The sequence below is a fragment of the Phodopus roborovskii genome, unplaced genomic scaffold (assembly GCF_943737965.1).
Source record: "Phodopus roborovskii unplaced genomic scaffold, PHOROB, whole genome shotgun sequence".
NCBI classification, from domain to species: Eukaryota; Metazoa; Chordata; class Mammalia; order Rodentia; family Cricetidae; genus Phodopus; species Phodopus roborovskii.
In genome coordinates, this window is record NW_026126629.1 from 1,610,463 (window position 1) to 1,634,661 (window position 24,199).

At 42.6% G+C, this 24,199-nt stretch overlaps 1 protein-coding gene across 12 annotated transcripts in view; it reads right to left on the reverse strand.

Annotated features, from left to right (window-relative positions):
• Positions 1-24,199, reverse strand: part of Cadps (calcium dependent secretion activator) — a 439,844-nt gene that overhangs the window by 331,287 nt on the left and 84,358 nt on the right. For all 12 annotated transcript variants that reach the window (XM_051206877.1, XM_051206873.1, XM_051206871.1 and 9 more), the window contains exons 2-3: positions 11,217-11,330; positions 648-980 (exon numbers count right to left, since the gene is read on the reverse strand). In XM_051206877.1, coding sequence (XP_051062834.1) covers positions 648-980; positions 11,217-11,330 — 447 coding nt within the window. The remainder of the gene's footprint in view (positions 1-647; positions 981-11,216; positions 11,331-24,199) is intronic.

Sequence of the window (24,199 nt, forward strand, 5' to 3'; positions counted from 1 at the left end):
CACAGAATAGCTCAAAGTCATGTGACTATGTGCTGAAGGAATACATGGCACTAGATGGGCGTGTAGGAAATCATAGTCTCCCATAGCATGTTCTGCAAGCCTCCAGCCAGGGAAATGTAAACCTGTGTAGGTTAGTATTGAGCAGAACCCAAGGTCCACCTCTCACTCTGATGCACTCAGAGATTAATGCTGTGACTGAATTGAGCTATAATTCAACTCAAAGTTGAGCAGCATTTCTGTGCCAATCACCCTGGACACTCAGGTTTTGTGTCTCCTAGCTCTCTTCTTGGCTGAAGACACAGGAATGCCTCATCCTGAACACACTGCCCACTTTAAGGCAGAACTATCTTTGTAATAACCGTATACTATGCATTGTTAGATCTGTTATACTCTAAGGCCCATTCTCATGGGGCCTATTTACCCCAATTTAGCCACAATGAGGCCAGTCCTAGAATCCATGAAACCAGGAGCCATCTAAGGGCTCACATGAATGACTCAGTGCTTTTTAATATCTTATAAAACCACAATTATAATTAGTCTTCAATAAAATCAATCTTCATCAGCACACTTATAAAATATGATCACCCAGATAAGCCATATTGGGTCTGCTTGACCCATAGCTCAAGAATCAAGGAAGAGGCACCTACCTGACAGGCATTATACAGGAGTTGATGTTCAAATTTCTTGATGCCAAGAATATTCTGGAACATCTCATAGAGTTGTTCCTTGCTCAGAATCAACTCAGAAGCGGCACTGGCTGTCATCCGGGCTTGCTGCTTCCTGGGGTCCTCCTCACCACGGTAGATGGCATCAAACTTGGCCATCCATGAGCTCAGCACGGTCTCCTTGCTGAGCCCGTCAATCTCAGGCAGGCTGCGCACCCTCTTCTCAATGTGTTTCTTGAAGACCTCCCTAGAATCATTGGCTGAGCAGCCACCACTCTGCACCATGCGGGCCACACGGTCACTCTTGAGAAACACCTGAGCAAGAGAGGGCCAAGAAAGATGATGTCAGCCATGAAGGTGCCTGTGCTCATGTCTGCACCCTTCACATGTATCATACAATGTACCAGTGTGGATCATTTCCCACAGTTTAAGTCCTTGCTCTGCAATTTCAAACAAGTCCCTTGTATACTTTTTTATGCCCCAATCTTTTTTTTTTTTTTTTTTTTTTTGAGGCAGGATTTCTCTGTATTTCTTTGGCTTTGGTGTCTGTCCTGGAACTAGCTGTGTAGACCAAGCTGGCCTCGAACTCACAAAGGTCCACCTGCCTCTGCCTCCCAAGTGCTGGGATTAAAGGCATGCACCACCAACACCCAGCTCATGCCCCAATCTTAATTCAATAGTAAAAAAAAAAATAACAGTATGTCCCATTATGCCCGGGGTTTGCCCCATGACCCTCACTGACGGCCTGAAACCACAGGTCTTATTACACTTTCCTTCCTTGCACTGTGTTGTTTGTTCTACTTTGATAAAGTTTAATCTATAAGTCTGAAAAAGACTAGCACCAATTCCAGTGAGAAAACAATTATAGCAATACATTATACTAAGAGCTATTTAAAGTGTGTGAATTGCTTAGCTCTGAGATTTCTTTTCTTTCTTTCTTTTTTTTTTTTTCATTTAATACCTTCAGTCTAAATGAAGCTGTGAAAGTGGAGACCACAACAGAAGGGAGAACTACTGAGCTTACCCGGTGGCCACAGGATTGAGCTCATGCCAGGTTCATGCAGAGCACAGGCTGTGCTTTGACTGGGCAGGGCTCCCCCTCCCCCAGCCTCTGCCACTCAGTGCCTGTGTGAACTGTACTAAGTGATCCTCTTGGAAACTTTAATGTCCTGTCTATAAAACTGGGTAATAACCGACTCCATACAGGTGTTTTAATTAAACGAGTCATTTTGAAAAGAGCACTTACAACAGTGCCTGGATCCCTAAATGCCACAGGGGTTGTTATTATTGTCATTAAGTATCTAGCATACAGCACTTAAATGTTAGCCACTACACACATCGCATGTATTCTCTAAAGGATACTTATGGTAAATGGAATTAAGTATCAGGAAAACATGTGTTAATTTTATGCCTCCATGACTGACATGCAATTCTACATGTATAAGGAGTACATCCATGCTCCTCAAATTATCTCCAGTCTCCGGATAGCACATGGTGCTGTGAAAGTGAACTAAAAATAGTGCAGCTGTTAGGTTCAGTCTACTCTGGAAAGTGCACCCAACCTCTTACAAGGTGACAAAGACATAGAGGAAGAGTAGGGGAGGGAGAGGATGGGGACATGAGCATGTATGTATGAATATCCACTCTAGCGCATGCTTAGAGCCCAGGGAGGACATTCAGTGTCCTGTTTGATCACATTCCACCCTATTCCTCGAGACAGAGTCCCTTGCTAAACCTGAAGTTAGGCTGGTAGCCAGCAGGCCCAGTCTTGCTGTGGTTTCCTTTTTCCCATGGTGACCAAGGTTACAGAAGCATGCAAACTATACTCAGAAGCTTTTGATGTGGGTTTTGAGGATTCAAACTTGGGTTTTCATGCTTGTCCAGCAAAACTATCTCCTTAATCTCCATGTGGTCTTTCCCTTCACTCTGGTTCCTCCTTCCCTTTGAGGCTCTTCAAATAAGTCTTCCAGCTTTGCTGCCTGAGTTCCAGGAGGGTGCACCTCACTAGTTTTCTCTTGCTCCACTGCTCACACTTGGAAGCTCACATGCAGTTATGGAGTGTACTACTGCGGCTACTGCTTCACAGAGAGGAAAATAACTGACTCCCCAGAGCTGTGTCCTGGTCATGCTCCAGAAGGTGCATAAAGGTCCTGCAGAGGACGTGCAAACATTCATCCCTTGCCAGACTCCAGCACTGGACCTGTAATCTCCCAAGGTATCACCCAGGAGCTTGGTGGAAAGGAGGTAGCTTTGTACATTATGTCAGCATTATACAGGGTAGAAAACTGTGACTATTATGGCCTCCATCTATTGTTGACTTAATGAAGTGATTTAGAGAAGGGGGCTGAGGGTTTGCTTTCCTGGCGTGCTCTGACTGCCTGGGACCTGGAGTTCAGTTATATTTAAGAATTAATTTTTAAGTCAGCTAGAGGAAATATTTCAAATACATTTCATGTACGACCCAGCCTTCATGATCTATGGAATTCCCAGGAGAACCTGCTCTGCCTAATGAGGATTTGCTTAACCCTACATGTTTGAATCCAGCTATTGGCCTTGGTCTGAAAGAACAGGGAGCTTGGGAGATAGCTCAGTCCATAAAGCGCTTGATTGGTGGGTAAACATGAGGACTTGACTTTGACCATTAGCAGCCATGTAAAAATGCAGGGCATGGTAATGTACAGCTATATTCCCAGCACTGGCAAGATGAAGACAGGGTGAACCCTGAAGCTTACTGGCTGGCTAGCCAGGCTGGCCAAATATGTAAGTTCTATGTTCAATGAGAGATCATGTCTCAAGAAATATGTTGGAGAGGTATTGAGGAAGACACCTGAGGTCAATGAGGAAAGAAGGGAAGGAGAAAGGGAGGAAGGAAGGGAGGGAGAGAGAGAAATCATGTGTAGATATACAGAAGAATAATAATGTAAAAAGTTGAGACATCTTTAGGAAGATAATGCAGCATTTTGAACTAGAAAGCAAAACCATGATGCTGTGTCACCTGGACTAAATCACTTCCCTCTCTGATTGATTCGCAAATTTCACATCCATATGCTGAGAAAATTGAATTATGAGGTCTTAGAATTATCCTTACAGCTGCAATGTCTTCATGAACCATTTCATTCTTTCTCTTAGTGCTTACTAGATAGGACACCCTGTACTAGGTACCGAGGGTACAATAGCAGAAAGGTACAGACTGAACACTCACACAGTGCAACAGAATTATCTTAATAATCTCATACAAAATAACTACAATCTGGGATGATCACTGACAACATAGAATCAGCAGACAGGGCAGCCTATGTGGGAGTCTACACTGGCCAATGAGAACACAGCAGATGGGGAGCCTATGCAGGAGTCTATGGTGGTCGTGAAAACCTTCCAGCAGTAAACAGCTCTGAGATGGTAAGTGCATGTGAGCAAAGGACAGAACCGAGAAGACATAGGTATTTCAGGCTGAGGGAGCAATTTGGGTAACAATGCCAAGTGTCGGAAGAAACAGGGAAAATGGAGGTTCTGCCATGGTAGTGAGGTGTTGGAGAGTGCTGGCATGAGAGGAAAAGGAAAGGCTACATATCCAGAAGCCGGGGCATAGGCAATACAGTCACTGGCCAGCAGTAGGACATGGCACAAGAGTGGAAGGAGCCACCTGGAGGTCCTTAGAGGGGCCAGGTAAAGAGAAGTGGTGGCATAAACAAAAGGGACTCGCTCTTTGATCTCAACTCTAATGATTGCAAGAAGTTTAGAAATATTCAACAGTGGAGTCATGATCCCCATCCCCCTCCTCGGCTGCCCATGCCAGTGTTCTATAAACCAAGACAGCCTAATTAAACTCTTGATATCACATTCTCTTTCCCCTAGCTTCTACTCATCATAATTTTATGACTATTTGGTAAATATTTGAATCTCAAGGTAGATTGGGAAGATAGTATTATATTTTCTCTTACTCTTAATTTTTAACCTTCCCCATCCCCGTGTGTGTGTGTGTGTGTGTGTGTGTGTGTGTGTGTGTGTGTACTCATAAGTGCTACTGTGTTCATAAAGAGGCCAGAAGATAACTTCCAGTTTTGGTCCTTACCTTCTACCTTGTTTGAGACAAGGCCTCTTGTTCACTGCTGCTTACACCAGACTAGCTAACCCAGGAGTTTCTAAGGGTTCTCTTTTCCCCATCTCCCATCTTGTTCTAGAAATACTGTGATTACAGTCACATGCTATGCTACTGTGCACATCTTTTCCTACATGGTCCTAAGGATCCAAACTCATATCATAACTTGCTTGGGAAGTGTTTTATCAACTAAGCCATCTCACAAACTCCTTGTTTGTTTATAAATTGGTTTTTGGTACCTAAAATACTGTCTTGCACCCAGCTGATGCCAGATAATTGTTGGAGTGCACTGATGAGAATCACATATATTTCTCCCAGCAGAAACCCTGTTGATTAACCAGATTATATGAGGGTGAGATGGGAAAATGGGAGTTGGCAGATATATACATGGGCTTCCAAACAAGTGAGTTAGGAACAATGGTCTGTGGAAGCCATAGCCAGGAGAAGACAGAATAATAACAATATATTCTGGATATGCTGCTTCTGGTCCCTTTCTTGAACAGAGTATTCACTCAGTATATGCTAAACCCATTGTGGTGGCTTTAGAAGTCCCTTCACTCCTATTCACCTCATTGTCTTTCACCAACATGTGATGGCAATACAGCTTTCCATCTTTGATGAGAGTAGAGCCAAGAGGACTCTGAATAGGGATGTAATCTACCAGTTTAGAAGTAGACGTGACTTCAGTCCCTGCAGGAGTCATGAGTACATCAGTGTGGGAAGAAGGGCTGTGGACACTAGCTGGAAACTAATTTCCTTGGCTTCCTAGTCCACCAAAAGAGAATCGAGGCTCAGGCTGGCATCAGCTTGCATGAATACTATCTTATCTCTTTGTACTCTATTTTTGTTTCCCTTTCTTAGCGGCTGTGATATGCGACTCCAACAGTTCTACCCAGGACATCCATAAACCTACCCTGGTCCTCTGTCATCTCCAGACAGGCCTCATTGAGAGATGGAAGATTTTCAGATTCATGGTGACATTAGCCTTGCCTTCCCCAGTGATTGCTAAGCAACCTCCAGATTGTTTTGTAAAGGAGCACATTCACACCTAACAGATGTGCCCTTTGCAGGGCAGGTTGAGCAAGCTCCCACTCTCTCACTGGCAGACTGAGGGCTGGCAGACTGAGGCTAGAGAAGATAGTTTTCTCTTTCAAAAAAGGAAGTTATCCTTGGTGAAGGTGATGGCCTAATAGGCATATGAATTTGCAACACAAGTCCCAATATCCAATTCCTTGAACCACATAACAATCTACAGCAGAGGGGGCTGGAGAGATGGCTCTGTGCTTAAGAGCACTGGCTGCTCTTCCAAAGGACCTGGGTTCAATCCCCAGCACCCACATGGCAGCTCACAGCTGTCTGTAACTACAGTTATGGGGATCCTGCATCCTCACACAGACATACATGCAGGCAAAACAGCAATACACATAAAATAAAAACAAATAAATTATAAAAATGAATCTATAGCAGAAACAAGGGAGACCCTGCCTCAAAAATAATGTAGGAGGAAACAGGCTCCTGGTAAGTTGTCCTCTGACTGCTATGTATGCTCTGTGTGTTGATTACACACACACACACACACACACACACACACACACACACACACCTTTTCAAAAAATAAAGTGTCCCAACATGAATAGGATTAAAGCTTGATATGAAAAGAAAAGAAAATGAAACTACCATATGGCCTCTCTCTCTCTCTCTCTCTCTCTCTCTCTCTCTCTCTCTCTCTCTCTCTCTCTCTCTCACACACACACACACACACACACACACATTATTTTTTGTAGATGAAGAGATTAAGGCTTAAACTTATGAGACATTTGAACATTTGGACATCCTGATACTGCCTTCATGGCTGGCCGGAGGACTATATGGATGTCAAAAGAAAATGATGTAATGATTGGGGCACACCTGAGAGAATCAATCTACTGTAGCCTTCAGACTTCGTAGCCATAATTCAAGTGATTAAAGGATTCATCTACAGCCTGTCTGATTTGTTCCTGGCAATCAGGGCCACTAGAAAGGAAAAAATAAACCTGTGTGCTCTGTACAGCCATCGGAAAGCTTGGGTTCTGTCTGTGCCCACTTCCCCCTTTTCCCTGGAATCTAAGGGTGGCTGGTTTGGGTCAGAGTGGGCTGGGTAAGCAAATAAGTGGATAGAAGACAGTGCTTCCTAGCTCCTTTTCTTTTGCCATAATGGCTCCTTATGACTATAGTATACAATTCATTCCCTAGCAAATGATGACTCTCTACTTACTACTCTCAGTGTCTCTGGCGACAAGTTCTTTAAAATGCCATGCCATTGCTATTGTTAGGTTGAAATAGGAAGAAATATTATGGTGGTGGAGAATGTATGTATATCCGCAGAGAATGCATGGCAAAGCCTCCAGAAGGATGGAGGGAGAATGTACATTATTGACATCTCTGAATGTAATCATGGCCAAGACTAGCCCTAACCCTGGGAATTTGTTTTTGGTGTGTGTGTGTGTGTGTGTGTGTGTGTGTGTGTGTGTGTGTGTGTGCGCGTGTTTGAGAAAAATCCCTGTTAGGTTTAAACCAGTTTGTGTTAGCTGTAGATCATTTACAACACCAAGTCCAGGCAGAGGCGAAAGTTACCAGGAGTGCACATGATCTTTGGGCAGGGTGAGGAAGAGGTACGGGTTTCTTCACAGCCTAGGGGAGAAGGAAAAGGAGAAAGGGATACACCACCCCCTGAGAGGTATGGCAGGCACAGTACTAATCCTGATCTCCCACCTCTGGTAGCGGATTAGACTTTCCAGAAACTTCAATCTAAGGCTCACTAAAGCCTCAGTAATGAAGACAGCAGCTGGATCTCTAATCCCTACATTCTTTCCTGTGCTACTCAAATCCTAGCAGGAAGATTCAAGCACTCGTGTTCTTAACAGATCCATAAGGAGCTTTTTTTTTTTTTTTTGTATAAAACTAGCCACTATCAAGGAAAATAACAAATCACTATGGAATTCATAACTTCCAAAGACTCATTCATTAGCATGCTGCTGCTGATTAATCTTCAAATTTAATTAATAGAAATGGCACTTTCTTTTAATTTGCATCATTAGTCAAATGAGCATCCTAATTAGGATTTATCATATACAGATTTATAAACTCCAGTAGATGAGCATAAACATGAGGAGGGGCTGCATGTTCTGACAGGCATTCCCTCATTGCTTTCTCATTGGCTATCAGAATCTGGGGACCGAAAGTGTAGGGATTCAGGAATCATGTTGGCCTGCCCCAGTCACCTGACAGAATGCACTCAGGCAGTGCTCTGGTCAGCCCAGGGTTCCAAGAGTACTGGTCTGCAAGCAGGTGCCAAGGACCCCTTTAAAAGAAAGACCCTCACCCACTTATCCTCTCTTTCTGGCTCTTTTCTCTCTTCTCTTTCTGCTCTTTTCCAGATCTCTTCTTGCGATCTTCCCCGCTGTTCCCCTGGGGCAGACAGGACTTTTCCTGCTCCGTCTTCTCTTCTGTCTTCTCGGTGTCTCTATGTCTCTTTGCCTCTCTTCTCTTTCTTTCCCCCTCCCTCCCCTTTCTAATAAAGCTTCTCACTTCAGCTCTGTCTCTGCCATGGAATCACCCATGGTCCCCCATGCAAGGACCCCCTCAAGGTTTATCATAACAGAGGGGATCAATTTCATTTCCAGGCAGTATCTGTGTAAAATACTTTGCTAGATATATTCAAGCTATTCAAAGCCATATATGACTGAGAACCCAAATCTCATTTCTACAACTGAAGGCTTGTATCATTTAAAATAAAGCTACAAGATGGATGATCACTAGCAATGGTAGGCATTATTTGTAGCATTTAAAAGAAAAGGTTTAAATTGGGACGTATATAAAAGTGACCTCAACTTCTAGAATGCCCCTATACAGAAACCCCATTAAGAACACAGCACATCAAATGAATCTCTGGCTCTAAACTTAGTGAATGCTACCTAGCTAGCCAAGGAACAACATGTGGCTCACAAAAGCTCACTACAAACTTTTTCCTTTCTCTCCATGACAGGAGGGAAATTCTAACTGGAGAGTGTTGCAACAATGTAACAAGGTGTCAGTTCTATTGAAAGCACATGGATGGAACTGACTGGTGGGCTGGCTGCATGCACTTAACAGCAACCTAACTAGAGAGGGAGAAAGGGAAGGAGGAAGGGAGGGGGGAGGGAAGTAGAGAGAACACACAGGAAGTAACCCCATAAGGAAAAGATTGTGTTAACTTTCTTCATATTTATTTCACAGTCTGTCATGATTATTATGTGCTAATGATGGCATGGTGCCCCCATATTGTGAATATTGATGAATTAGTTTCTTAGGGTTTGGCAGTGGACACGTTGGAGCAGATACAGTCAATATTGGAGCTTAAGGAGTGCAGCTCCCTGGAGGGCACAGCTATATGGTGAGTGCACCCCAGGGAGGTAAAGTCCCAAGGGGTATCTCCTGAATGCCCCCTGCTTCTGCTGGGCCTTCTCCTATCTGCTGCTATTGTGTTCCTATTGCATTTGTCATAGTTACTATGTAAAAGAATCCCACTGTATCTAGCATAGTGTGATTTCCCCCCAATGGGAAAATCTCACTCCTCACTGTGCAATTTACATGCAGATCATAATGAAGATGATTTTTATAGAGCAACAATGCTTAGAGATGCAAGATTTGCGAAGGATGGAAAATGAAAACTTTAGTGATAAAAAAAGAGGGCCAAAGTGGGTGCCTTTAGGTGGGCCCTGCCAAGGTATGCCAGGACACAAATACTTCACATGCAATGGAGTTAGTGCAAGAGGTTTATTGGGGGAGGAGTCAAGTGAGAGAGTGTCTTATGTGGTATAAAAGGCTTAAGAGAAAAATAAATACTGAGGGAATTAAGCTTTGCTCCTCAGATAAGTCTCCTGTGTGTTTAATAGTTGCCAACTCCACATCTCTCCCTTTTCTCTGACCTCCTGGAACTGGACTCCAACAAAGATTGTTATCTGTTCTGAAAACGAGTAAATCACCTTTGGCATGCAATTACAAACACAGATGACTTTTACATGGTTCACATTGACAAAGCACTCTATAAAGTGAAGTGCTTGGCAATGACTTAGTAATCACATTGGAAAACACACATCAGGAAAATATTGCCCATTGGAGGGTGTGTTAGAGTCACAGTTAGTGATACCCACATGATATCAGATATTCTTGGTGGAAGAATGCTTATAAAAGTTACAAATTCTTGTGGAACTACAAGTCCACTTTGCCAAGAAAACCCCAAGGTTCAGTGGTAAACAGGTTCTTAGGCAAAGTTACTTGAGATGTGTACTAAAGATACACTCTTTCCTTGATAGGGTTTCTCAGGAGGCAAGAATTCTGAGAAGTGCCTGAAACTCCAAAAGAGATACTACCAGTACCACTTCAATAGAAGGAAAGAGAAAAGTGTCCCGGGAACCCTAGGAGGTGCTGCCATGCATTGGAAATGGTCTAAGGCTTAGACTTAAAGTCTTAGTGCCATCGTGTTAATGGTTGTGTGGCCTTGAGTAGTTGATTTGCTCTTTCCAAGCTTCTGTCTATTAACAAAATGGAAAATGTTATTGGTAACTAACTGTAACTGTGTTATGTTCTAGGATAACACTCAGCACATTGGCTGTTATAAAAATCAGCTTGAAAACAGCAGTTTTTTTCATGTATGTATATTCATGTGTGTGTATGCATATATGTGTCCAGTGCATGCGGATGCTAGAGAGCCTCTTGCAGAAAGGAATGTAAGGCTTTAAGAGTTAGGTTGACTGACCAGCTGTGGTGGTTGTGGGAATAGATTTGAATATTTGTTCATCAGGGAGTGGCATGGCACTATTTGAAAGGTTTCAGAAGTGTGGCCTTGTTAGAGGAAGTGTGTCACTGGGAGTGGGCTTTGAGGTTTCAAATAGCCCCCTCCAAGCCCCGGGTCTCTCTTTCTTCTTGTCATCTGCGGATGCCAGTTACATCTCTAGCATCATGTATGCCTGGGTGCCATCATGCTTCCCACCACAATGATAATGGACTAAGCCTTTGAAAGTTTAAGCATGCCCCTATGCCCCTATCAAATTCTTTCTTCTATAGGAGTTGCTGTGGTCATGGTGTCTCTCCACAGCAACAAAACACTGACTAAGGCACCAGTGAACTCCAGAATCCTCCTGTCTCTACCTCCTCAACCTGGGATCACATGCATACAGCATTTAACTCAGACTTGTATGTGGAGCTACAGGTTCCACTCAAGTCTCCAGGCTTGTGTGTCAAGCACTTTGGCTACTGAGTCATCTACTCAGCTTCTGTTTACAGCACACCCCACAACAAATCTCTAGAGATTCTTGTCAGCTGACTGCTGACCCCTCTACATCAGCTAAAGTGAGATTCCTTTTATACTTTTCAGCTCAGTAGCCTGGGCTAATCCCTGTGTAGCCTTGGCTCATCCTGCCGGTTATACTTGCCTCATAGTAGCTCTGGACAGCATTCATAAAGGCTTCATCAGCCACAATTTGGGTCTCCCCATTGAGGAAAGCCTGGAATCGGTCCTTGACAGTCTGCAGTTGCTGTTTGCTGATCTGCAGAGAGAGAAAGAGAATATTGAAGGCTTCATGTAAACAGGAACATGACTATTTCATGAAGGCTTTATGTACACAGGAACAAAGATGCCCACCTATCAGAATGGGAATCTGCCTGATAAATGAGCAAACTTTCTGGACCAGTTTGGAACACAATCAGCACTAAAAATAATACAAGTCATAGTTAAATACATTGCTTTTAAACCATGGAGGACTACTTATACCACAGAAACCAGCAAGTGCTAACAAGCAGGTAAATATATTTATTCCTAAGTTTTTAAAAAAGTGTTGGCCGTTGAAGCATTTCACAGGAGATAATGCTTGGTTATATTCAGAAGTTGCTATTTTTTCATCCTTTACTTTGATCTGTGCCCATGGTTATTTATAGACACAGAGCTTGTAAGATAGAAACTGTAGAGAACTGGGTCACATCTCTTTCCATATTTATGTTTAGGGATGCATCACTGGCTGGTGTAATCAGCCACATGGAACTATTTATACTGCATAAGTCAGCAAATATCAACAAGCAAATAAGCAGACTTGTTTGTTTGTTTATTTATTTATTTATTTATTTATTTATTTATTTATTTATAACTGTGAAGAAGAGCCAGCCATTGGAACATTGCCTAGTGGACATTCTACCATGTGTAGCAGCCACTTCACCATGTGTAACGGACACTCCACCTGCAGACGCTTCAGTGGTCTGCATGCCTTGTCACATGCATCTTGCAGAAGCTTTGGAACAACTGGTGATGTGGGTTACCCCTGAACATAAAAGAGTAGCAGAGAGGTGCAAGGAGCAAGGCGACTTATTTGGGCTCTGGGTTATATACAACTCACTACCCTCCCAGCCCAATCATCTTTGTTTCCAAGGGAAACAATTCTATGAGACCCCTGCCATATCTTCCTGTGCTTGAAAACACCCCGTCTCTCCTTCCTTCCCTCAAACATGATCAGCACAGGTATAAGAATCACTTGAAATTCCAACTAATACGTCCTCACACATGACTCAAAGGTGAATATTTGTCTTTACAACTCGTGGTTATGATTAAATGTGGTAGGTCCATTTTGCTTTTTCTCTAAGGTTTCCCTGGGACCGCACTAGTACCTTACATGTGACAAGCAGTCAATTAATGTTGATTTAACTGAATGAATAAAGTGCAGGAAAGATGCTCTCTGGGGGTGCCTTAAAACAGCTTAGTTTCTGTTGATATTACGTTAATAAACTGCTTAAAATTCAAGTTCCTGATTTCTAAAAAGGTAAACACTTTAAAAAAGTTATATTCTAACATGAAGGGTGAGATGCTTCTGAGAACAACTGTTCTAATAGAAAAAGAACATTCCAGTAGCACTACAATGCCTTGCCATCACAGCATTGTGGAAAAGCCACTTACATTCTGGGTTCACCAGAGAGCCGAAGCTTCTCTGGAATGGGTTTTAGCTTAAATGAGTGCATTTGATCTTGCTATCCATTTTCTCCTTTGGAATAAAGTAAGCATTCTAACTGCTCACTGCCTCGTGAGGTCACATCTCTTCAATGACATGAATCCTTTTGTATATTAAGGTGTACTACCCAGCAAGGTGATAGGGCAACTATAGCTAATATTGTGTGTGTGTGTGTGTGTGTGTGTGTGTGTGTGTGCATGCATGCATGCGTGTATGTGTGTGTGTGTGTGCGCGTGCGTGCGTGTGTGTGTGATGTGCTAGAGATTAAGCCCATGCTTCTCATGCTTGCATCTTCTTGCATGCTAGGTAAGCATTCTACCACAGAACTACCTCTTCAGCTCAGATGCTATATTCTTAAACAGCATAGAGGGTAGCCGTTTCTAGCACAACAATGCTATTCATGTGAGGTTATGCCTTTGCCACTTAGATTTAACCCATTCTATTAGCAGGAGTATAATCTAAGCAGGTTGCAAACAGCAATCATTATCGTGTCTGTTAACTAAAGCAGTATTGTGTTTTTCTATGGATTTCAAATACTATCACTACTAGACCAAACACAGGTAGAAGATAAAATTTAAAGCTCCAGGAGACTGAAACCTTATCCACTTGAGAAATAAAATAAGGAGTTTTCAGAATGTTCATAACTGGTACCTGGAGAGCTCTGATTAAAGTTTGTAAATTTTGAAGAACCAGGGGAATATGGAGGCAAGTGAAGATAAAAGGATGTAAGTTTGAGGAGATTCGTGCTTGTTCTTTTTTTTTAATTTCTTGCATATGTATGTATGTGTATGTGGGTATGAGGAGGCTATAGATCAGGCTTAGGTCTAGTTCCTCAGGAGCCACCCACCATGTCTTTTGAAGCAGGGTTCCTCATGGATTGGTCAGCAAGTTCTGGGGATCCATCTTTTGCCTCTCCTATGCTGGGATTATAAGTGTGTACCCATGGCTGGGGCAGGGACCATAGGTGTCGACCTGTATGTAGGACTGGGATTATAGATATGTACCTGTCAACAGGTGCTGGTATCACAGGCATGCACATGTATGTGGGATGAGATCAAGTTCATCATCATACTAGTGCAGCAGGCATTTTACAGACTGAGCCATCTCCCCACACTTTCTATGCCCCAGGAGATCCACCACTCAACAGCAGCCTCATTTTTAAGTCAAAGGTTAAAATAGTTTAAATGATCTATAAAATGCTGTGTTTTAACCAATATGTCCCAAACCACTTTAACATGTAATTGAGACAGGAACTTCTGATGAGATATTTCACTTGTACAATGCTATATATTAGAAACATATCACTGTTTCCTCTTCTAAGACACTCTAGTTGAGCCATTGCAGGCATTGGGGTACCATTTAAGTAGTATAGCCTTAGAACATAGAAAGAATCACATTTTCACTTAAGCTGTCCTGTTCAGACCCGAGAATATTGCGTAGTGTATGTCCCTGAAACTGAGAAGATCTGTGTAGCCACAGGGGACCCACTCACATGATGGCATTGTAGCATGGATCCCTCCAAAGCAGGTTAGGTGGACCTCATTCAGATCAGAATTGCTAGCCATTCAGGACAAACCAAGCCATTTCACAGACTTCATTATTAGGATTCTTTCCAAGTCAGGTCAACCCTAGCTCTGTGAGATGTGGGAGGCATGCAATCTTGGGTAAGCTTTTGTCTTTAGTACTTAAGTAATTGAAATAAAAGTAGGGGCACACACCATCTGAGTGATCAAGACTGATTGCTGACTAAAGCCAAATCCACTATCTGACCTTTACATGAATGTGCATGAAGCTCATTTATATACAGCCATTTACAAAGAGCCCAGTCTGCCCCTGGAGCTCCTCCAGGACCTAAAGGTTCACTAGTCAACCCAACACAGTCATCCCTTGATTTCACTTGACAAACCAAAGCACTTGGTACTCTACAGATATCAAGACATATCCCTAGGGACCTGCCATCTATATGTTAAAGAAAAAGCATAAAGAGTCTGACCAAATTATGTTCTAGGATTTCTGAGGAGAGAAATTAGAGATCATAAAAGTGTCAAGAGAAAAAATGATAGGGGGACAGATATGGGTGCTCACACACATTGTGAATAGCATATCAAGTATATACTATTAACAGTTTATTTGCTTTGAACTAACCTTGCAATTCAAACTCAAGCCTCATTGTCCTTGGTGTATGGAGTACAAGATAAGAAGAAAGGCCTCATCAATATAAGCCTCAGAGTTATAGACTGGCCATGGACCAGAAGAACAAGACTAATGTTTGGGATAAAGCTGCCTTTGCTTTCCTTCCCTGTATGATTTCACCACTACATATCACATTCAAGGTTCAATTTCTGTCTCTGCCAATTGGCCTCTGAAAGTCACTGGTATCATGGGCCCAATTCTGGTTTAAAAAAGCTTTTAAGAGCATTAACCTCAGTTCGTTTCAGAGAACAAACACCACAAAGCCACACAAAGCAACTCACACTCCTCTGGGCACATTAAGCTTGCAGACACAGGGGGGCATGGGTAGCTCGGGTAGCAGACGCTGATGTCTTCTATTGCTTCGTTCCCATCCATGCTTACCATTTCCTGACTATATAGCCCTTAATTTGTACACTCTCTAGTTTTTTTTCTCACTGGGCAAATAGAAGCCTGCATTTACCTCCAAGTTTGTTCTGTGTCATAGAGCCAGCTCTGATTGCAAAGGACTGCAGTTAGATACTTTATACAAAGGCTCAAATGGGATGGGTGCATAACCTCTGCTAGCCACTGTGGATGGATTCTTACCATTGTGATTGCACACAGTATTCCCTTGATAGGGCCAGACTGAAAAATTATACATATCTACCAAATTCAGCCCATGTGTTCTTTCCCAGAGTACACTCCCCCCATCCCCTGTGAAGAGTTTCATTGTCTTCTCAGCATTTTGAAGGAGTCACACAAGGTACTTCACTCAGAGGCAGGGGGAAGGGTTGGAGTTCAGACCACATACTTAGTATCAAAGGGACATAGGTTCATATTTTGGTATGCCCACTTACTTCCAAGCTTGGGAAAGCTATATCCTCTAAGCCTTGGCTCCTCAGGTAAAAATGTGGGGGATCAAATAAAACCTGTGCCCCGGGATTGGTTGGAATACTAAAAGGGAATTGGGACTTGGTACACTGCCTGGCACATTCAGTCAAGTGAATTAGGGGAGATATTAAGAAAATAGTCCCAAGGCGCCGGCCCAGACCACACTCTCTGCTCAGCCTGGCCCCATTCTGCTCTGCCCTGAAGGACTCTGGAGTCATGGATGGCCCTTTGCTAGATCACAGATATCCTAGCTATCTTGTTTCTGTCAGAAATCAGGCCACGCCTCCCCTGGTGTTCTGGTCTTGACCACCTATTGATGTAGTCCCTGTGTAGGAGGGACTTTAGACATTTTTTTTTTACTCCTTACCTCTGCTATTTACACTGGCCAGGCTCTCTAGTCTCAGAGAAAAGTTGTAAAAGTGATTGCCCCTCCCCTAATTCCCAATTTCTTTCCTTCCTTCTTTCCCTTTCAGCTCCCATCATTCTGTCCATGGCAGCTATCTGTCTCTTACTCTTTTATTTTAAGCTCTTTCTCTTAATGGACCTCCTCTACATGTTTTAAGGGGAAGCCTCTTTTCCTTTAAGGCCCTATTAGTGCAACTAATTGCTCTCACACCTCAAGTCTTGATCATGGCCTGCCTTGTCACAAGTTCTGTCTCCTAACAGAGCTCATTTCTGAATAATTTGTCTTCCTTCTCTGCAAACCAATAGGACCTCCTTTTTCTTTCTAAAGTCATTTTATTACACTTTTATTTGTTTGTTTATTATGTGTGTGTGTGTGCATATGTAGGCACATGTGCCACAGCGTACATGTGCTGGTTAGAAAGCAGCGTGTGGGTGTCAGTTACACCCTTCTACCATATGGGTCCGTTTGGCAGCAGGTGGCTTTTCCTCATCTCACCGCCCTTCCCGTTTTATCATAACACTCCTCAAAGATGACCAACAGCCTGATTCCTATCTTTTTCAGCACATATCATTTTTACCAGCTTCTCCGCATTGATGCTGGTGCTGTCATGCACAGCAGAATTGTCCACAGGGTTGGGAGTAGCAATAGCTTGTTCATCATTATTGTTGAGTGGTGTTCCAATGTACAACTCTACCGCTGCTCCTCTAGTTTCTAACTGATGGGCACTTAGCCTTCTGTATTTGATCATTGTCTGCCTCCCACAAAAACACATTTCATAGGTATAACAGCCCCTTCTACCTACACTAATGTGCTTAGCACCTGGGACATAATTAGCTCTCAACAAATGTTTGTTGAGTGAATATATTTAACTTATTGAATGCTTCATGTATACTAGATTCTGGGGATTATTAATGTATAATCTTAGCTCTCAGGTCAGAGACCATACGTTCACTTGACTTCCTAACATTGCCTTTTAAAAATGAGAATCTTAGATGCTTATAAAAATAGCCAGTCTATGGCAACACCCCTTGCTCATTACTTCAAGGGGGTGAATTAGCTGGGGCAATGCTGGAGACCTCCCTCTGGTGGTGAGGACAGGTGAGAGCTGGCAGGCTGACCAACCCTGCAATTACTCAGGCCCAAAACCAGGGTTATGAAATGGCCTGTCCCAACATCCACCTTCTCTATGATCTGCTGGAGCATATGAAGGGACCTGACCCACAGACTCAAAGCTGCAGGATCTCACAACACGGAGCAACAACAGGGTATCAAAGAGGAGTTCCAGTGATGTTCCAGCATCGATAATGTACCAGAAACCAGAGGCTTCAAATCAGACCAATGGTCTACTCTACGACTCACTATGGCACACTGCAGCTTCTATGGTAAGAGTTTGTTTTTGTTCCTCTTTAATTTTTTTTTGAGAGGTTGCAGGGGCAGAGGACATATATGAAGGGATGGGCAATGAATGGGATCAAGATGTATGGTGTGAAAGATACATAGAATAAATAAAAAGAAAGCTAAGAAACAGCTAGTCTAAGAATCATTGGTGCGGCAAAGTTTCTGTCTGGGTAAAAGTTAACTGATTTGGTAGATAGATTGAATCCAGAAGATGACCTTGCACAGACAGAATGAAATGCAGGAGCTGATGATGCAGCCTCACTCTATACAAACAGATAGGCCCGTACAAGCCACTCACCAACAAGCTCCAAAAATAGCATTCCATTCAACAGCATCTAACATTCACAGAAGTACCTGCAAATCAAGGTCAGAATGAGAACTGCAGGAATGACTTCCAAGAGCAGAAAGGTCCTGTGCAGAGGGACATGCAGCTGTGCTGCTAGAACCACTCAGGCAGTATGCACTTAATATACCTCATTAACCAAGGTCTGCAAATTCCTGCTGCACTTCAGCCATTGGTAACTCATTGTGGCACGCAGCAGAGTGTGATATGGATCTTCAGTGAGGAGAAAGCGTTGTGTTCTGGGACATGGTCCCAAAAGAAGAAACTGAAGGCAGAGCCTGCTCTGTTTGCACCTTGGTTATACTAAAGTATCATGGGCAAATAATTCACTGTCCCCTGAAAACAAGGGGCAGTGCTGTGTCCTTATACAATAGTGCTTTGTACTTACAGGGTTTCTTGAGGCCCAGGCAAGATGATATATGTGAGTCACACAGACCACTACCCAGTGTACAGGATGGGCTCCTACTATGTATTAAAAGTATTGTTGCTGTCATTTAATTTCCCTTTTCACCTCTCATCTTTCTTTTTGCATATTTACTCACTTCCAAAATCACATGAATGTGATTGGTAATCTTCATTTCTTCCTTAGCCTTTCTATTTTAGGGGTTAGAAAGCCTGTTATATTTCAAATCTCCTTGAAATTGGGGTGGTCATGTGACAGTGGCATACATCTAAGGACTTTGGAGGACACGTTTGAAATCCCCACAAAAAGGAGGACATCACTCAGAGACATCATTGGTCCCTGACTGTTGCCTCTTTTCTGGACTGAGAAAACAGATACTGTATCCACAGCTGGAGCTAAGACCATGAACATTACAGGAACTTTAATCAGTGTTTCTTAACACCGATCTCTAGACTTAATGATGGGAGCAAGGAATGAGTCTTGGTGTTCTTGTGCTGTCACAGAAGAAAGCAGAGTTGCTGTGGTATCCATTGGTTATCATGCTTCCTATCACAAACTATATGACAAGGGAAGAAGGAAGTCTTTCCCTCCTATAAGCCTGCATCTACTATTCTGCACAAAGATGAGAGAGTAGGAGGCTGTCCTTCGGTGTTAGAGGTGGGGTGTGTCTGTCTTCTTTGGTATATGTATATATCCCTGTAGTGTTAAGTGTGCACACATGCACATACATTGGCATTGGACATCTTCTCTCATTCTCCACCATATTTTTTGAGACAAGACCTTCCCACACACTAACATTCCACTATAGCTGTTTGTTTTAGCTGGAAATATATTTCAAATAAATTCATTTTCAAAATTAAAAGTTGTCTTAAGCAAGTCTAAAATTAGTAGGCTTTCTCTTGTAGCTATGATTAAAATATATATGATCTGTCATAGTACATCTACCTATCATGTGTGTGTGTTTTAATTTTATAATGGAAGCTGAATACATTTTCATTTATACTCCATAATTTAATACTGGATTTTAAAATCATTAAGTAATAGAAAAACCCAGTGATCATGGAATTCTTAAAAAAGATCTATCTGGACAAGAAAGAAAGAATAAAGACAGAGGCACACTGCGTGACACTGTCACAGAGAGGTCTAGGACCTAACAGACACATTCTAGAAGACATAAGTGAATGCTGATTAAAACAGAGGCTGTTTCTCCTAGAAAAAAGCCCCCTAACAGTGAGGGACAGGAAAAGGACTTTAGAGACAGGGCTAACAGTTGGCTGGAGGAGGGGGTGAAATGCTTAGGGTATAGCATGTTAACTTTTGGTACAGTGAGCATGTGTAAAACACTGTATTCCAGCCCAGTAGTATCCAGATAACAAGGTCACATACTGATAAAGGACGACGGGGAAAGAGGAAGGAAGGGAGAGAGGGAAGAGGAAGACAAGGAAGGAGAGAAGGTTCCTACCCATTTACAGAACAGGGCATTGTCTGTCTTGCCCTTGAAAACAATACATTCTTTAGATGTAAACTCTTGCTGCACTTTGTAGTGTCAGATCAAAGGCTTGTTCAAAGTCCCGAGCTTTTGTTTCTGTCCCTTCATATCATGAACCACGGCTGAGGGCCCCATAGTGCTTCCATTAGGCAAGTTGAGTTATAACTCTTGATGTCTACTGTAGCTGAGATTTAAACCGGGTGCTTTAAAATATTTAGTAACTCATTAAAACTGACAAGAATAAGCTCATTATGTGTTAACATAAATGATACACTATATGAAAATATTTTTAAAAATTAATAGTGAAAACATTCAAAACATTTAAAAGTATTTCAAATCTGTTTTGGATGAAAGGAAGACAGGTGGATGCTCAGTTCTGCTTCCCAGTATTGATCTCGTTGATGCAAGTGGTCAGGAACTGCCATGCTGTGGATGTGGTATTGTTTTCCCAGCAAAAATTTGATAGCCGTGCTGGGTAAACATGACCATCTTCTCCACCACCAAGGGTGAGCTTCTACTAAGCTAGTTTTTAGATATTAATAGAAATATGAAATTTGAAGCCATATCAATAAATGTATTACTGTCAATGCATCAGATCTATTGCTTTATTTATCTCTTTGAAAGAATCATGCCAGTCAAGGACATTTGTTCATACAAAAACATTTGTTCATTGAGTCAAGCAAGTATTTCAAATGTCAACAAATGTTATTATGTAATACTCCAAAATGCCAGATTATTTAATATCCTCATGAGTATTACCCAGAAGCCTACAAAGGATAAAGAAAGCTGGCAGAACACCCTCCTGCTCATGGTGGTGGGTTTAAATCTTCAAGTCTAACATTGGTTCCCATTATTAATTTTTAGAAAGTATCTGTGAAATACTTAAATTTGCTTATTCATTGTTCTTTCAACTAAGGATGTTAAAATAACTAAGAATGTTACTTCAAAACTTAAAAGTAGTTCTACCATACAATCCAGTTGTGCAACTCTTAGGAATTCACACAGGGAGCTCCAGTAACAATAGCACAAACTCTGCACACCCGTGTCACTGCAGTTCTGTCACAACAGCACACAGACAGCTGCATCCATGTCACTGCAGCACTGTCAAAGACTCCACGTTGTGGACCCAGCTCGGGTGAGCATCAGATAAACTGATAACGTGGTAGAAATACACACTAAAACTTTATTTAGCCAAAAAGCATGAAAGGATGCCATTCTGCAGCAATGTGGATAGAACTGACAATCATGTTAAGGGAAGTAAAGCAGATTCAGAAAGACAAAATGTTTCATGGTTTTTCTCATGGTGAACTCCAGATACTATATGTAAACAGAGTCATTGCTATGTACCTATCTCTATTAAATCCAGTGTGATCTAGTAAACCTGACATGGGGTAGAGTGGGACGCCCTGGGAGAAGTAAGGGAGAGATGAATGGGCATACCATGTGGAGTGAACATGGTCACAGTATGTGATATATCCACATGAGAACCTGCTGCTGCCTCAGCACCATCAAGGCAGTGGCACCAAACCATGTTCCCGTGGCACACACTAGATGCTGAGAAGTTGGCGTGTCCATGGGATTCTTTTCCCGCCGCATCTATAGAAATTATTCATTCGCTGCTCCTCTGGGGCTAAGGCATCCTAGCTTTTCACTACAGCTTTTGCATTATTGAGAGCAACACACTTGAGGGGAAAAGCCAGAATTGTGTCATCAATATTAGCAAGATTATCTTGAAGATCTCTGTGGGTATGGACTATACTTAAGGACCTCTGACTCTTAACTGAACAGCCTGAACGATGCATGGCAGTTAGGAGGAGAAGGGAGGACACGATCGTGGAGCACAAGGCAGAAGGACACATCTGTGGGCAATGGAGTGTGGTGCAGGACTTGCTTGCATGTCAAAGTGAATGTTTAATTAGTACACTTAGAAGCCACTCACATTTTCTCTGCAAGAGAGGGACATAGCTCAGAGCCCTGGGAATCAGTGTGCAATTGAGACAGTGTTCCATGGAAGTTGTGACATTTGAGGACAGGGTCTGAATACAATCTCAGGTTACGGAGACAGGGACTGCAGGGAGAAGAAGCTGGAGGAAAGGATGATGGAGAGGCATGAGAAGGGTCTGTGGGGTTAGAAGTGCAATATGCATGAACAGACACGTGGGGAAATATGGGGGTTTTGGACGACACATCAAGAAGGTCTTTTGTCAGTTTCTAGGGGCAGATCTCAGAGTAACAAGCATAAAAAAGCAGTTGCCACAAACCCTTGAGGACTGGAGACGGGATGATAGACAGTTCCCTGTGGCTGGAGACCAGGTTAAAAACTGCAGCCCAACAACATAGGAAGGGCCTCGGGAGTTTACTAGAGAATTTATTGGTAGCAATTATTTTCAGAGAACAGGGTGGACAAACCTGAACACAGATTATGTTTAGGCTACATGAGTTCTTCAAAGCAACACCTTACAAATGGTGACCAAGAATTCAGTGTCTAAGTCACTGAAACTGACTTCAATAAGAACCCTGTCCTATCAGTCACCAGCAGAGACAATTGATGGCCAGCCACTCTACAGGCTGCTGGGTATTTGGAGTTCCACAGAGATCCTGACTGCTTTAATCTAATCACTCCATTTGAGGAGGTCCAGAAAGGCAGAGAGATTACTTGGGGAACCACGTTTGAAATTGGAAAGTATTAAAAGTAGAAATGTAGGCCCGTAATGAAAATATGGACTGTAGCTAAAAGTATTGAGTGTATTGTGGTCCATCAACAATAATAAACAGATTAACCACACCAGTGCAAGAATGTGGTGATAGGAAAAACCATGTTGGGTGTATGTGTAGGTAGTATGTACATGGAGATACTATAGTTTTTGCTCAATGTTGCTATGAAACTAAAACTTCTCTAAAAATATGAAGTGCTGGATGTGAAGATAGTATCTCAGTCAACAAAGGGCTTGCTGTGTAATCATGAGGAATGGAGTTCGATCCCAGCATCATGCAAAGAACTGGGGATGGTAGGACACACTAGAAACCACAGCACCGAGGAGGCAGGAAGAATTCTTGGGACTTGATGGCCAGTCAATTCAGCCAAATTGGTAATCTCCTGATTCAGTGAGGCACTCTATCTAAAAAATTAAGGTAGAGTATGATTGGGGAAGACAATCCCCTCTTCTATACTGTTGATCATTTGCAAAGTGTTCCAAGAATAGAGGTCATCCATATGTAGTCTAAGTATTCATTAATGTTAATTAATGTCTGCATTACATCAGAATCCCCTTTGTAGAAAATATAGATGGCTGTGGTCCTATCACAGACCTGTTTATTGTGAATGTCTGGAAGTAGGAACTCATGGTTGAACAAGTTTAGTATCTTCTCTCTCTCTCTCTCTCTCTCTCTCTCCCTCCCTCCCTCCCTCCTTCCCACTCTCCTTTTCTCCCTTCCTTTCTCTCTCCCTCCTCTCTCTCCCTCTGTGTGTGTGTTGGGGGGGGGCTCATGAATGCAACAAGTTACTCTTGCACTGAGCTATTGCCCCTTCCCCGACACTTTACAAACATTTTGATGTACAAATTTGGCAGCGGCTGTAAGAGATACTGGCAAATGAACTGAGCTGTGGCAAACTGTTATAAGAATTAAAAGATATTTATAAAATTTTGCCAGCAGGGCACAACAGCTGGAAACCCAGCATTTCTAGTGAGCCAGGATATACCAAGGATGGCTGAGGCAGCTGATAGCCAGAGATATTTGTGATGCCCCAGGGAAACTGGGACCCAAAGCCTCAGGATGCCAGGGACAACACCTGCTGCGCTTTGCCTCTCCAAGACTACCTAATAGAACCTTGCTTCTTTGATTTTATAAAACAGCAGGAGACCAGAGCAGAACCTGTATGTGGTTCTCTAAAATCCATACTGTTTGGTTACAGCTATCATCTGGCTGAGAACCTTCAGCCTTGGGAAGCTTTTCTAACTGCTAATATCATTTCCACCCCATTCTTCCCTAATCTTTTCTCTTCTCCTAACACTTGACTGCTTTCTCCTCTCCCGAGAGTCAGCCTTTGGTGTGAACAGAGAGACATAATTCTGAAGCACTGGCTGGAGAGATTTGGAGAGGGGAGAGAATTTTCAAAGGTGAGAAATCGAAAAGAAATGAAAGTGGGTAAAAAGGAGCTTCATGTATTTAGCAATTTCTACATATGGCAGACTCTTGGGTTGTACCTTTAAAACTAAACGGCAGTAGCTATGTGTAAATTTCTGGAGCCAGGTCTGGAGAGTTGGATCAGTGGGTGAACACGTGCTGCACAGCAGGTCTGAGGTTTAGATCCTATGCTGGA